This window comes from Xiphophorus hellerii, chromosome 8, assembly GCF_003331165.1.
Source record: "Xiphophorus hellerii strain 12219 chromosome 8, Xiphophorus_hellerii-4.1, whole genome shotgun sequence".
Classification (NCBI taxonomy): domain Eukaryota; kingdom Metazoa; phylum Chordata; class Actinopteri; order Cyprinodontiformes; family Poeciliidae; genus Xiphophorus; species Xiphophorus hellerii.
Genome location: NC_045679.1, coordinates 10279680 through 10295688, shown reverse-complemented (window position 1 = coordinate 10295688; position 16009 = coordinate 10279680). Strand labels below are relative to the sequence as shown.

Below are 16009 nucleotides of genomic sequence, written 5' to 3'. Positions count from 1 at the left end.
TGTTTGTTTGTTGTTTGATTTCATAGAGCAAAGTTAGAGATGCAATAAACAGCCTTTCACTGGCCAGTTTATTTGCAGTTTTCTTTAAAGTCTGACCATCTGATTAAGATTTTCTTTATAAGATCCTTAATGAATAGAATAGAATAGAACAGAACAGAACATTATCATGCAGGAAGACACACAGGTTTGACTGAATTCTGTTGTGGAGCTGTTGAATGTTGTAATTTTCAGAAAAACCTCAATTTGTTTTTATTTACTATGAGGCATACATAAAGATGACCTAAGATTAGCTCTCAACGTGTATCACTTGCTGATGCGCAGATTCTTTCTGATATTATGTTATTTTACCCTTCCATTTCTGAATTATCTCTTTTTAACTTTCAGTAACAGGCTGGTCAGAAATCGTGCGTGGCCATTATGTGACTAAAAACTAATCCGTAAGATTTTAAAGAATCCTGCTTGATTTAGTGAGCAGGCTCACAGACTAGCATTAACTCACACGAATTTAAATCCCCTCATAGAAGTATTCTTTTAAAGCTGTGATCATGTCATTCTATATCAGTTTGAGAAAATAAAGCCGTACCTTCTTTTAAATCTCACTGCCTGGGTGGATATTATACAGTTTTTAAAACCTTCTTTCGTATTTCTTCTTTTTTGTTTAAAGAAAGTTGCTCTCTGCGAACTAGCCGAAATGTAAGATAGTTGGTAAAGAGAAAGATGATACAGTACTATGCTGTATGTGGTTTGGCTGAGAGGGCAGAGGGCATGAGAGGACACAAGCCTAGCTCCACTTTATTCCCTTTTTTTCAATCACATATCAAATATTTACAGAAAATCTTGGTTTAAACTTGCCTCAGGTGGTCTTTGGATACGTTTTGGCTTTAATCTCATATTCTGTTTCGCTGTTCAAGACTCAAAGGTACAATTCATGTCAGAGGGATTACAGTGATTTGCTGAAAGTTATGTGTTAGAGGACTGGAGAGGCATTCTTATCGTGGTTGGATCTTATCCCACCTCCACACATAGCAGCTGCAGTCATTATGGTCTTTCCATGTGCAACTCATACCAAAACTACTTTTGAATCAGCTGCACCACACGGTCTTTTTTATGATTAGCATTTTTTTTTTTCAGATTAGCAGTAGCCTTGCCAGCTATTTGGTTCAGAAGGTACATCTGACCCACTGCTTCGTTTAGCTGTTTTTCTTCTTTTGGAAGCAAGACTATTGATTCTCGATACGGTCTGATTTTTTCTCTCTCCATTCTTATTGTAGATCTTGCTGCCATTAATTGTATTCTCTTAATTTTTTTATTTTTATTTTTTTACCTCTCCAATAGAAAGCACTCTTGTGCCATTGTTTTAGTGTGTAGCTACAGCTTTTGTTCTGGACAAAATCATTAGCTGAGATATTAATCCCATTAACTTTGTGTATTCTTTGTTTGATTTCTCAATGCAAATACTCCAGACTGTAGTTCAGTTTTTCTCTTATTTCTGTGCCAAACGCACCTCAGAGAAATATAGCCTGTAAGTTTTAGATTGGTTTTACCAAACAATAGCACATTCTCCTACATACGTTTGAGAGATTGTAGCTTGTTTGGAATGTTTTCTTTAGAATAAATTACTTCTTTTTTTCAACCTTACTCCTTTAGTCCAAGGAGATATAAAATACCAGACATTGTTGTCAAATATAGAACACAAGTATTTCTCTGAAATTCCTGAATCTTCTTCAGGACTGGCGCCCTCTCTTTGCCAGCTTCCCTGACAAGTTTCAATCTCGTTATTCATTAATTTTAGAGAAACGTCGATGACACAGTAATCACTGTGAAAAGCATAGGATAAAATTTATTAGTTGTAATAAGAATACTTCTCCATAAGCTGAACTTCATCTCAAGTTTATCAGCTTCTCTACAATTGATAGCAGGTGTTAATTCAAGAAGGCTAAATACCACGACTGAATGAAAAGGTGCTTCAAGAAAGTATTAGCGCACTTATGCAGCAAAGTTATTGTACATTCTTATTTACATGATTTCTCCTACTAATTTGTTTTCCACTTGAAAAGCAGATGATATATGTCACATTATGTGTGGAAAAGGTTTTGTAAGAATTTATCCAAGTCTAATTGCTAAAATCTGGCCTTTTCACAGAGGTCTGTACACTTTATAAAGTAATAGGCTATTCCATATCACACATTTATGTTTCAGCACTTTTTCTTTGGAGGTGAGACAACACCTACGCATATGTGGTATGTCAGTTTGGTTCATTAGCACCCTCATTTTTCTTGTACTTAGAGGAATTTATGTGTGTGAAAAAGCTGACGAACACAAGGCAGAAATTGGGACAAATTATCAACTAAGAAAGTAAATGAGAAAACTTTTGACTGATTATAACTTTATGAAATTATAATAAAATGGACAATGTATTCTTATCTTATTGTTGTATCATAACTGAGGACACAGATAGGGTATAATAAGATGATTCTTTTTCAGACAGCACATGAATATTTTAAACAGAAACTGCAGCTTGTTCACACACTTAACTTGTAATATTATTCCTCCTCTAAAAGTATAGAATTGATGAGGGGATTGTTGAAATTCCTTCTGTGTGCATTCTGACTAATTGCTTACTGGTTTCTGGGAACAGTTTCCTGAAATCATTGGGGATTTTTAAGACCAGGGATTCTGAAAACCTCCATTATTTAGTAGTAGAGCCATAAAACAATATCCTTTTGTATTTTGAATTATCTTTCCTAAAAGGTCAACACCCAATTCATCTTAAACCTTTGGACAGATAAGCCTTACATAATCTTTTGAACTTTTTAAATGATGCCGAGTTAAATGTCCCATCAATGACATTTGGCCTTTGAGGCAGTAAACTTTATTATTCAAAAGAGCAGGTTCTCCCTCAGAATGTTAATTTCAGAAACTGGACTTTTGTTCAGATGTTGTTTCTGGACAGGGAAAGCTATTTCCTGACATTGTTTGCATGAAGGGAGTTTGTTCCTGTCACACTGGTTACTGCTGTAATTGATGGCCCACTGTCTAGGGAAACACGCTCATACATTAATACGTGTGCATCTACAAATAAACCTGGAGACCATTTAAAACTGGGTAATTGTCTCCTAATAGGAATGCCCATCTGTGTTCATTCTTTATCTGTCTGCTTCAGGCTCGTCTTTGTTCCTTATTTCTTTATCAATTAGTTTCCTTTATATTGCTCCTCTGCTTCCTTTATCTGTGTTTGATTAGTCCCCATTGTCAGTAAATGGACTCAAGAGAAAACACTTTCTTTAATCTCTCCAGGGATTTTCTTTTACTTCCATTGTGTTTTAAGAGAGCTATACTGCTGTTTCTATTCTACTGATTATTTTCATTAAGTTAATGTAGGGCAAAAAAAAAGATATTTAAATGCTATTGTTGCACATTAGTGAACATGTATCTTGTTTCATAATCATCTGAAATGGGCCTTTAGTGTAGTTTTAGTGATGAAGAGTTAACTTAACACAATTGTTGAAGAGCCACCTTGTGTTTAATCAGATGACTTCTTATCACAAAAGGTTGTCATAGTGAAAGGTCTGAAAATATTGAGGTCATTGACTTTTTCCTGTCAGATCAGACATCCTGATAAAGGCAGAAGCCAAATCTTCTACCTATCCCCTACAAATCTTCAGTTTTTCTAAGAATTTTTTGAAAATCACAAACTGTTCCAGAGTTTTATTTTCAAAGTTACTGTATACAACTACCAGTTTGGCTTAACCTCCAATTTCTTTTTTTTTTCTTTTTAAAAGGAATGTGTAAGCTGCTTTCTTACATAATGCTTTCTTAATGTGACAAACCTGAGCAACAGCTGAAGACTACAGTTGGCAATTATAACATGACATTTTTATTATGCAGTCCAAACCTCGCTCTAGGTGGTTTGGGATTTTTGAAGCTGTCTACATGCAGAAAACAAACCTTCATGTATGCATGAAAAGATTTGATGAGAAATTTCAGATGCTTTTGGAAATTGAAGTGTTTTATGGCAACCTCGGTCCATCTTAATAAGCTGAAGAGTCAGCAGTTGGTATGAACAAAGCCTTCTAACCAACAGAAGGGCTGGTCTCCAGTCTTATGTTACCTTTTTTTCCCCTCTGTTATCTTTATTCTTCAGGAGCCCCAACTGGCCCTCATTTAAAAGAAGACAACTCCCACTGGCAGCTTCATGCTCATTACTACCCCCCTCTGCTACGTTCAGCCACAGTGAAAAAGTTCATGGTGGGGTACGAGATGCTCGCCCAGGAGCAAAGGGATCTAACTCCAGAACAGGTAACACACTTTGCATTGTACAGCAGTCTGCTCCTACTTTGTGTTCTGCAATACAGAACGCATAAGGATGACTTCAGTGCTTTGCAAAAGTATCCGTACTTCTTGAACATCTCCACATTTTGCCGCATTACAGGAGAGCTCCCCTGTTTATAATTTAATCTCAGAATAAAGACACTTATGTCAGTGAGAGAACCCGTCACATAACAGTGAACACACTGCATTAAGTAGGCAAAGTAACACAGTGAAAAGATCAGGAATTAAGTTGTAGAGACATTTAGATCAAGATTAGATTTTGAAACAATGTCCCAAACTTTGAACATCTCATGGACCTCTGTTCAATCCAATATACAAAAATGCAAAGAGTACTGTTTTGCTGTTAAAATTTCCAGGTTTAGCAGTTCTACTACTTGGCATAAAAAATAGGCTGTTTCTTTCTTCATTCACAATAATCTTAAAATCAACCTTTGCTTTTCTTTTTGTCTCAGGCTGCTGAGAAACTAAGAAATCTTCCAGAGGAGCACTATAAAACGAGAGAACCGTGAAAAGGAAGCACAAAGGAAATGAAACAATCCCATCAATTCTTGGAAGAGCTCCGTTTAGAGGCCTACCAACCGAAATATGCCTTTAAGAAAACATAGAGAACAATTGATGGTGTATTCCGGTACAAATTGCATCCCTGACAGTTTTAAATGCGAGTGCTGCATCGTATGTCATTGCTTAGGTACAGATTTTGGACAGAAGTCTAGATGTAAACAATGACACTAAATGCATGCAATCACTGAAAAAGACTTTAATCAGTTCAAATCTGAGTCTTCTCACCACACATCAACTTTCATGATAAATCAATTGATACATCTTGTGGCTGAAGGATGGTGTGGAGAGGTACATGTTTAGCAAAGAGCAAAGTCAACATAAAGTATAATAGGATTCAGTTTTCTTTCTGATTTCATGCTGTTGAAGTCAACTTCAACTTGTCTTTGAAGTTGAAGTTGCCAAAATGAAAGGCAGCATCTGCAGACTCTGTCTAGTATGCATTTAAATTCTGCTATAGATTTCATAAATATTTTTGCTCTTCTGTGTGTTTTACATATTGTTAAGGGAATAATTTTAATTGGATGTTTTTTAATGCATTTTTTTTCTTGCTGCGATTATTGATTTGAAATAAAATGCAACTTGAAACCCACACTATGTGCATAAAATAAAATGAGAAAATGTTCTACTTTTCTCTCATCTCTTCTGTAAAATGTTTGGCGAAACCTGTGGCAACGTGCTACTGTTTAGCAAAATAATTAATTGTAGTTCAAGTAAAACCAAAACATTCATTTAAAAATAAGAGTATATATGCAAGAGAAATTAGAAAAAGATGACATTTCAATTGATTCAGGCCTTGACAAAGTGGTTAATGTGTATTTTGCTACTATTATTAATTTGCTTTTACCAGAGAGCAACTTCTAAGCACCCATAATTCTCAATGAGCATTTTCCCTCCAAGCTTTCACTGAACAAAAAAGTTTTACCGAGATCCAGGTTGGAAGCACAGCTGCTCTCTGTGGGATTTGCCAAAGACTTGGACTGGAAAAATAGGCAAGTACGGTCGGAAAGTTGCGCCAACAAGGACTTCATGCTTCACCCACGTCAATGCACCTGGCAAACGTTCGCTCTCTGGCAGACAAAACGGATGATCTCTCTCAGCGTAAGAAACTCCGACTTCCGCTGCAAATCCACTGGAATCTTAGTTTCTTGTGCTGAAAAGGAGCTGCGAGAAAAAAATTAGACATGAAAGGGCAACAAAAGACTAGAACTCAAAACGTGAAAATCTTTTTATTCTAATATTGACCACAAATGTCAACCGAGACGCTCCCATTCCAACACCCATCCTAAAGGTTCTTTTGAGTTTTGGTGACTGGGGAGACCATTGGTAAGACTGGTCTTATGTTAAAGAAACTAGCTGGTAACTAAAGCTTTTTGACATGGTTTATTAACCTTCTGGAAGCTCCTTGGAGAATCCATGATTTTATGTTGTTTATGCTAAGAATGTGGCAACTGAAATTGTGACTTATTGGACCAGGAAATATTTTCCAATGTTGGTGAGCCTGTGCAAACTGTAGCTTTAGTTTCCCATCATTAGCTGACCAATGTGGCACACGGTTTTGGCTACCTTCTGCAATAGCTCATCTATAGTAAAGTCCAAATTGGTGGATAGTTGAGATGGGACAAACGATGCAACAATCAAAGTGGTTTAAATCTCTGTTGCTCTCTATATTGATGCTTACTTTAAATTTTAGGAAGACACTTTCACTCCATCAAGATGGCTAAAACCATTGCTACCTAAATGAATGATTTGCCAATTGTAACAAAAAATAAACAAGTGTACGAACGACAGTGGCAGGAGAGTGAACATGCTTGAATTTGTATCTTCTGCAGTTTAAAAAGACAGTGGTCTCAGCTGCCTATCAGTGCATAGCCATCCTGGCTTGACATAAAGGGGAAACACTCTGATTCTGGAAACCTTATTCCACTTACACTGAAACATTTTTGTTCTGCAACCGTCAGGAAAAGGGATCTTATCAGCTTTTTTCCATTTTCGATTTAATGATACACCAACTACTTCCCTTCAGGCCAGCTGAAAAGAAGTGCAATACTTTATCCTTTTGGGATTTTGTCTAGGAAGGTGTTGAAATTCAGCTGTGCACCTAATGAAAAAAGTTGCCATAACCACACTTGCACTCTTATATAGACAATGACACAAATCATTAAAACACACACTCACCACCTTCATTATTCATTCTCCTTTCCTTGGAGCAAAGTCTCAGGTTTTCGTTAAAATATTGATTCCTGGTTTTGTTAAAATGTGCAGTTGAGCAGTAGAAGGTGTGGGTGAGGTTTACAGGCTGAGAGGTTCTTGGAGGGCATGGATGTTGGCGTGTGTGTGTATGTGTAAACCCTTTTTATGTACTATGACAGACTTCATTCTTTCAGGTCAATATTTATCCAGTCCTTCAGGCTCACTGTGGATCCCCTTCTCATCTATTTCATCACTCTTCAGGGACTGTCCTGTGCACGTATGTCTCTGTGTTGCAGATATATGCCTCTATTCCCTCACAGCAGGGAATATGCGAGCTTCTCTCTGTGTGTAACTACTTTTTGACTCTGTTCTGGCAGAAGAATGAGCAGAGTTTGGTAATTCTGTGCCAGATTCCTTTGGCTTGTCTTTTTCAGTCAGCTCTGGTGATGAATTGTATTCCCAGCTTTGCTTATTAAGCCAAATTGGCCTTATGAAGCCTAATTAGTATCATCTGCATGTCTCCATTGCAGCATCATGTCATGGAATACTAGAGGATTCAGAAAAGAAAAATATTTTGAATCTTTTTAAATGATTTCAGGTAGTGGGGATTTCAAATTTTTACACTTTTTTTTTTAATGTACTACTAATACACTTGAACCTCAAACTGCTGATTCAGTTGTTGGTTCACTTCTGCTTGCGTTGCCGTCAGTAATCATTTATGACATTTAAGAGGGATTAATGTTATTAACTTCCTTTTTAATGATGGTTTCATACTGCTAAGTTTCAAGGCTGTTTCCTTTATGACTGGGATACTGTAAAGTTGATCAAATTTGGCCTAACAGAAAAAATATACCCTATCCAAATCTAGAGGACAAAAGAGAGTTTGGCATTTTAGAGTTGGTGAAGGACAGCATTAATCAGAGAAGCACCCAAGAGGCTCGTGGCACTTCTGGAAGAGTGGCAGACATCCAGAGCTCAGGTTGGGGAATCTGTCAGCAGGACAAATATTTGTTTTGGACTCGACTGATATGAGCTTCATGGAAGAGTGACTGGTGAACCTGTGTGATGGGAGCCTGCAGGTGTGAGAATATAAAAGACAGTCAGAGGTTATTGGAAGATGATGCTAAGTACAATTCAGTCCCAAAGAAGTCAGCACAACATTGCCTTCTGGTTGTCTTATGCCCTACTATGTATATTTAGGGTTGGAATTGCTTAGATCAAATTACCTCCACATGTTATTAGACTGGGCATAAATCCAAATTAGATTTGGTGGCAACATCTGAAAATATATTCACAGCTCTACATCAAATCAGACTGAGCTTGAACTATTTGTTAATATGCAATGTTTGAAGAGCTGTACCCCATCAATCTTGCAGCTGCAAACGCAGTGGTTCTACTAAACATGTTACCAGTGGGTTTAATACAAATGCACCCCACATGATTGGGATATTTGTATGAAATCCTTACATTTATGTATGATACTACTTTGTATTGGTCCATCACATACAATCCCAATGGAATGCAATGAAGTTTGTGAATGGAACATAACATGGAAAGTTTTAGGGAGAATAAACATTTGTGCAAGGCTCTGCTAGTTTTATTTGGCAGTAAAAATTTCTATATTTTTTTTTATTTAGGTAGTCATTTCTTTTATTTTTTTTTAGCCATTCCTGATCTGACTTTGCTTAGAGCTCCACTCTGACAGAAACCAGCAGCAGCAGACTACAAAATAAAGCTGAAAACTTTCACAGTTGGTTCTTAGAGCCATGTAGAGCTGTGTAATGACAATAGAGAAGGATTGATGGGTTTCATTGCATGTGGAGACTGTGGCTACAAAAGTGGTGAAAAACTCCCCAAAAACTTTGAAAACAAGATGCACATCACAGTCAGTGCTGGCATGTAGACTGAACAAACGACATTAAAAACGGTGTATCTGCTTTGTGTACTAGTGTCTGCTCAGAATGTAAATGAACAATAGAGGGCAGTAGGAGACTTACAAACCACCGCAATGAGGTACTAGACAGATGAAATTCAATATTAATGTAAAATAATCTCAAACCATTTCTCTGATTTTTTTTTTCTTTCAAAAAGTGTTTATACCCCCTGGTCCCTCTCCAGCAAAAGAAATATCAGTTGTCACGTTGCATCCACAATTTATATTAGGAGTTTATATTAGTAACAGACTAATATGAAGTAGCTCATTGTGAATTGTGAGGAAAATACATGGTGTTAAAGAAATGTTTACATGTAAAAAATGTAAATTGAATGGCCTGTGCTTTTTTTTTTGACCCCCATGGGTCAATGCTTTGTTCAACCACCTTTCATTGCAGTTAAAGCTGCAAATCCTTTGGATACGCATCCATCAACTTTGCATATCCAGAGACGGAACTATCTGCCCATTCCTCCCAAATCAAATACTGTCAGACACGATTAAGAATGTCTGAACATCAAATTTCAACTTCTGTCACAAATAAGCAGTTGTATTCATGTCTGTACTTTGGCTCATTCATACACATGAATATGCAACCATTGCATTTGCAGCATCTTGCAGGGATGTCCTGTATTGATTTCTACCCACCATCGCACCGACTGACTAACATCCAGCTTTTCTGTCCCTACTGTAGATATCAATATGATGCTGCAATCACCACGTTCAATTTATTATGACAGTAAAAGTGAAAAGTATTGTATTCCTAATATATAAACTCTCTTATCGTTACACATTAGCATATCTGAATGTAGAGCAGATAACATCCATTGAAAGTATGTGGATAACATGAAGTGCTTATGGCACTTCATGTTAGCAATATTTTGATATAGGATTCAGCTCATGTACCAAGTGTCTCTTTCTTTATCAACAAAATTGTCACTGTCCTTAAGCTATTAAGATGATTCTGTAGTTTTGGTTTTGTGTAATATTTTTTGTTTATTTTGTTTTCTTAACTGAAAATCTTTAAGCATGAGTCACACGTTGAGTTTCGAATAAATTATGGATTATGGATTAAGGGGCAGCACAGTGAAGCAGCGGTTAGCGCTTCGCCTCACAGCTGGAAGGTTTAATCCTGCTGGTTAGCTGTAGCTCTTGTGTGTCTTCCAGTTCTGCCCCTCTCTGCTTATCTTCTCTTCCCTCCAGTCTAAAAAGACGAATAGGTTAATTGGTGGACCTGATTTGAATGCTGCCAGCCCAATAACTAGCTGTTATGATGATTTGGTCAGTGTGTGCACTGCTCTGTGTATACTCTAAATTGGCTCATTATATGAGCAGCTGAAGACAGTTTGTCTCTGGACCCCCACAGTAAGTCGGGTAGTAGCAGTGCAATAAACAAATCGAGCTGTCCTGTTTGCACTGTCCACTATGAAGCAGAATGACATAGTAAAACGTTGCTGTGATTTAGCTGACTTGACAAAATACAGACAGAAACCGAGATTCTGTCTGTAGTTTTGCATTTCAAAAGAAGACAGGCAGACATTCAACAGTGATGTCTACCATCAGTCTTATATGCAGAACTTGGATGGATATATGATAAATAGCTTGATTTTCTGCTTCACTTTGTTTTCTTGTACTCTTCCAGACCTGGGAAATGTTTTCATCACATTCTAGACTGTTCCAGATTGGGTAGCAAACCGTCAACTGCTCATCTCTATCTCTGTTAACCAATTATAACATTTAATAAACTAGCAGACGGATAGCTGTGCTGAATATTCTATAATGTTTCTGTTAAAGATGAGAACTCGAGGTGTTGCATTGTATCACATTTTTCCTAACACATGCAAAATAAGCTACCAAGCTCTTTACTTTGTTTATGGTAACTATTTTTACAGGTAGGTACAATTACCAACTATAGGTTCGTCCTTGTGTTCCAGTTTTTCCGTCTGTCTGTTCTTCCCAATTCTCTCCTGCATCATTTCCTCTCTCACCCTTAGGGGTAATTAATCTGCATGGAAGCTGACTAAGCAACTGTTCGAGGTTATGTCTCTTTTTTTTTCCTGTACTTTTTTGCATTGACAAGAGAAACGGATACAATCGATGAAATACATCAGAGTTTCGAAGCTTTCATGAGAACTGCCAAGCAGATGGATTTCAGGAAATAAACATTAACTGCCATAGCCGAGATGAAACTCCTTTAACTCTATGTCAAAGAACTGCAGTGAACTGTTAGATTTCATTATCTATCAGTAATGTGTGGAGTTTCTGCAGCTGCTGTAAATCGCAAAAAAAACCCAAAAACGATCACATAGTTGCATTGAAAAGGGAAGACTTTTGTTTCAGTACCCTAGTACAGCTTACTCTGACAGTTGAAAGCTGATCTTTTATTCCAAGCATCTAAAATTCAAAATAAAGATTGCAAAATTCCAGTGCTTTAGATAAAGAAACACATACACACGCGCCCACCCCCACTCACTGAGAAACTGTGGAAGATAACCTCAGCTCTGGTCAAATCAAGATAAGAGGGACTGAACACTAAATAATCACTAGTTGTATCAGCTTCACTGAGCAGAAGGAAATAATAAAAAAAGACATTTTATTATGTTTGTCATTGCACTGTTTAACAGTGTTTATCTGTGGAGCTGGTGTGTGGATGTTATCACCAAGACTGCTCTGTTTTGTTTACTGTTCCATTTATTATCTTGTCTTATTTATTTTTTCACCAAAGCAAGTAGATTATTGATTCCCAAGGTTGTTTTTGTTTCCTTTTTTCATGGAAAGCCAACATAGGTCAAACACTTTGACCTGCTGTCTTGTGTAGAAAGTGACAAGCTGACTACTTCATGTGATGAGATATATATATATATATATATATATATATATATATATATATGCAGATATATATATATATATACAGATATATATCTATATATCTATCTATATACAGGTATATATCTATCGATATATAGATTGATATATAGATCGATCGAACCTTTTGATCTATCGATCGATAGAACGATAGATAGATGATAGATAGGATCGATCATATATATATCTGTATATATGTATGCAGATATATATATATGATATGATACAGAAAACCAACATTCCCCCTATCAGTGATGCAGTTACAACAGCAGCTCTATAAACACTAAGAGTAAAGAATACAAATGCACACTGTAATATTTATTCTTTAAATAAACAGCTATGATTTCTCATTTTCTTCACATTAAATTAATTTTGGGAATAATTGTTTTTTTCTTGAATTACATAAAATAGATTGAAATGCATAATCGCTGGACGCTATAGTGTGACAACATGTGAAAAAGGCAAATGAATGCTTTTAGAATGTACTGTATGTACTAGTGTACAAAATCACACTAGAGTGACAAAGAAGCATAGTAACAATACTTGCTATTTATGAAAACAACAGTTTCTGTCCCCTTTTACAACAGCAAAAATAGTGATGCTATGTCAGCCCCTTATAAAATTATGCAAATGCTCTACAGGCTGTGAGAAGTTTATGAAAAAAAGGCAAAGACAGCTTTATAGCAGAATTTCATCTTTTTAGTTGTGGAGTGGGTAGAATGTTTTTAAAAATTTATGATGACCAACAATATTAGAAAGAGAAATATTTAGGGATATATCTTTACACCTATTAACAAATATCCAGGCAGCATTAATAGATGACAGTAAAGGACCAGAAGCACACATCATGTAAGTTAATATATTGGCAAAGATGACCCATTCTAAGCTGCAGTTGGAAAAGACAAAAAGAGAATTAAACGCATTATCAAAGCTATTTTTGTATTTTTTTTAAACAACTGCTAGAACCGTAATTAGTTTAATCAAACATGAAATGTCCAAGTTTCACAAGGGGTTTCAGAATTCTGTCTAGACTTGCTTAAAAGAAATGATGCTCTTCCTAGATGCCAAGCGAAACATCACACTGAGGCTTTTTTTTTTTTTAAGAACAGAAGAAAGAAAAGAAGCACAGACTGTACCAAAGGCAAAGAGGCACAGACAACAAAAGAGTGCCACGGGCTTTATATTATCATATAAGGGCGCCAGGGTGAAAATTGCAAAGTGACAACCATAAACATAAAAACAAAACTAGAGAGGAATGAGATAAAAGGAAATATACCCAGAAGACAAGAAGAATTCGACAAAGAAACAATGGAATTCATCTTTTTATCTGGTCATAATGTTAATATTGATAAATATTCATTTTAACAAGAATAGAAATATCATGGGACTAATGATTGTTTTTCCTCAGTCATGAGTGTTACTTATAAATGGGAACCTTTTGCTTGCCATTTTAAAGCCAAATAACCTTTCTTCTAGTTCGTTTTCACTCTGAACCATCCTCACTTAAGCAAATGTCAACTGCAGACTACATCACTGACTGCTGAGGGTCTGCTAGACTCTGTACCTGCCTTACAATTAAGATTACTTTGAGTGTGCAGGTTGTCCTCAGTCACACAGTGATTTCCCTTGGCAGGAGACAAGGTTAGTAGCCGCACACACCAACTCTGGAGTTTCCAGCGATCCATCCAGTCTGGTGCTCATGTTGCTATGGATGCTGCAGCTGGCGAAGCAGGGTTATGCCACATCTCTCTGTCACATTTCTCTGTCTTGTTTGTTTTTCTTATCTCCCTGCCCATGTCTGTGTACAGTCTCTGCATGAGCGCATCATTATTCTTGGCTTGTTTTCTTTTTTTTTTTCCATTTCCTGTTGTCACATTCTCCTTATTGCAGAAAAAACAAGAATTTCTGTTGTTTTTTTTTACTACTCTCCTTCACAAGGACATAGTTAGCGCTTTGTCAGAGTGTTGATTAATAATAGTAAACCAATATCTGTTGAATCAATTGAATGGCTGACAGAGGGAGGCCAACCACACACAGAGGTATTGACAGGGAGTAATTGTTTCTTAAACACCACATCTCGAGATAGATGGGTTGGCAACACCTGTGATTAATGGGGATGAATAACAAAGGGCTCCAGAAATATGTCAAACATGACATATGAATTGAACTTAGATAGATGTCCACGTGTGCACAAACTGCTAATCTACAGAAAAACTAATGTTATAAAGAAATGTTTAAAAAAAAAAAGAATTGTAAGCAAAAGTGAACAAGCTGTTGAATTTGTTTTTTTGTTTTTTTTTTAATCACAGCACCCAAGGAACCATAGTGTCATCCTGTAGGGATCTTATTCACCTGGTTTCAAAAATGGTTTGGTTTGTTTGGAAGGATTTATACTTGTGCACAAAAGACTCACCAAAAAAAAAATAAACTAGAATGTATTGACCTAATGTGGGTAAAAATTTGTAATGAAAAAAAGCTTTTTGTTTTTATACATTTTTATTTTACATGTAAGCATTTTTAGTACTTAAGATATAGTGTTGATCAAGTGGCTAAGGCACAAAGGGGAGAGAAAACAGCCTCTTACATCAGTGCTCGAGATTCACTATCAATGGATTTTTCTGTGGAATATAACAGTTATTTACATAAAATCTACAGATTCACATATTTTTATTAACAACATATCTAAACTCTTTGAAAAGAAATTGAACTTCTAATGTAAAATGTGTGCAATGCTACCTGAGAAGCTATTGGCTGGCAATTGGAAAGCAACCAATCCAGGAGTGACATTTATTTTCCTTGACGCTGATTGGCTCTACTCCCAAGAGGGAATATAAGGAAGACTTTGGGTGTTAGCTCCTGCAGTCGCGCCAAGACAGCTTCCACTGTGTGCATAATAAGCGATGGTGGTGGTGTTTGAATTCCCAAAATAGGCAGTTATCAGCGTGTTTAGAGGGTGACTCAACTTGATTCCCAGCCCCTGCGAATACTGGAAATCCCCTATTTATGAGTTCTATTGTCATTGAATCATAGCCTTTGTTAATTAAATGAGATAAATGTCAGTAAAAGAGGGCACACCACAAAAAATAATTATTGTTAACCATAATATTCTAAGTAAATGTTTATTGTTGAACTCTACAATCTTATTGCTGCTTACTATGTGGCAGTTTGATGAATAAAAAGTAGGTCTTCATTTCCATCTCTTCTTTCAAAATAAACACTGCAGAAAAGCTTTCAATGTCAGCCATGACATGTTTTTGAGAGTCACAGACCGATTTAAATTTGCCCAGCCAAGGAGTTGTCTACAGTATCAAGCAGCACACAGCTTTTCAGACCAGTGGAGTAAAAGCCACCCAGCATTTGATTGCCATTCAGCCAAATAGCCATCAGCCAGTTAGGGGCCATCTGGCCAGCCGGCAGCCAGTGACCAGTCACTGTAGCAGCCAAGCAAGTGTCAGCCAGTTGCCAGTCTGTGAGCCAGGAGGCGATCATGAATCCATCCTTTTATGGTTGCAACAAGACAGACCTCACCAAGTATGAGACAAAGAAGCTGAAGCTGCAAAATTCTGCTTTTTAAACAATTCCTAAATCATTTATGCTCAATGCATTACTGACAGAAAAAGGGTGCAGCCATCAAGAAATACAATCAATTAAAAGGTGTTCATGGTCTGCTGCAACAATGATTAGGTAGGTGGTATCAAAGCGACTTTTACGAGGAGGGAAGGGCCCATGGTTTCCCTGAAGAACATTGTCAAAAACATCCTGCTTCTGCGAGCTCACCTTTTTCCTAAAGTACTTCCTAGCGCCATGTGTTTTACTCGCCTGGCTTTTTCCTTCATGAAAAAGAAAATCTGATGCATTAGAAGGTCACCTTTATCCACTGATTCCACTTCTAACACTTTCTGTAGGTGGTTTGAGCAGCGAACATGGAGTACCGAGACTAATTTCCAAATATGCAGGCCCATAAGCAACAGTGCACTGTGGATTCTGACACCGTTTTATATCAGAAGCAGCATAAACGTCTTAAGCAATTTAGCTACAGAAGCGCATCTGTTAAATCGGACCACCTGGACCAGCCTTTGCTCCAAATGTGCATCACTGTTCATGCTTTCAAGCACTTTTAATGCATCCTGA

The 16009-nt window shown here is 36.9% G+C and overlaps 1 protein-coding gene across 1 annotated transcript in view; it reads left to right on the top strand.

The window, feature by feature from the left end:
• The window catches only part of galt (galactose-1-phosphate uridylyltransferase), a 30654-nt gene extending 25170 nt beyond the window's left edge, over positions 1-5484 (top strand). Inside the window, exons 10-11 of the mRNA XM_032569524.1 lie at positions 4145-4299; positions 4785-5484. Of these exons, the coding sequence (XP_032425415.1) occupies positions 4145-4299; positions 4785-4841 (212 nt within the window). The 3' untranslated portion in view covers positions 4842-5484. The remainder of the gene's footprint in view (positions 1-4144; positions 4300-4784) is intronic.
• The last annotated feature ends 10525 nt before the right edge of the window (positions 5485-16009 follow it).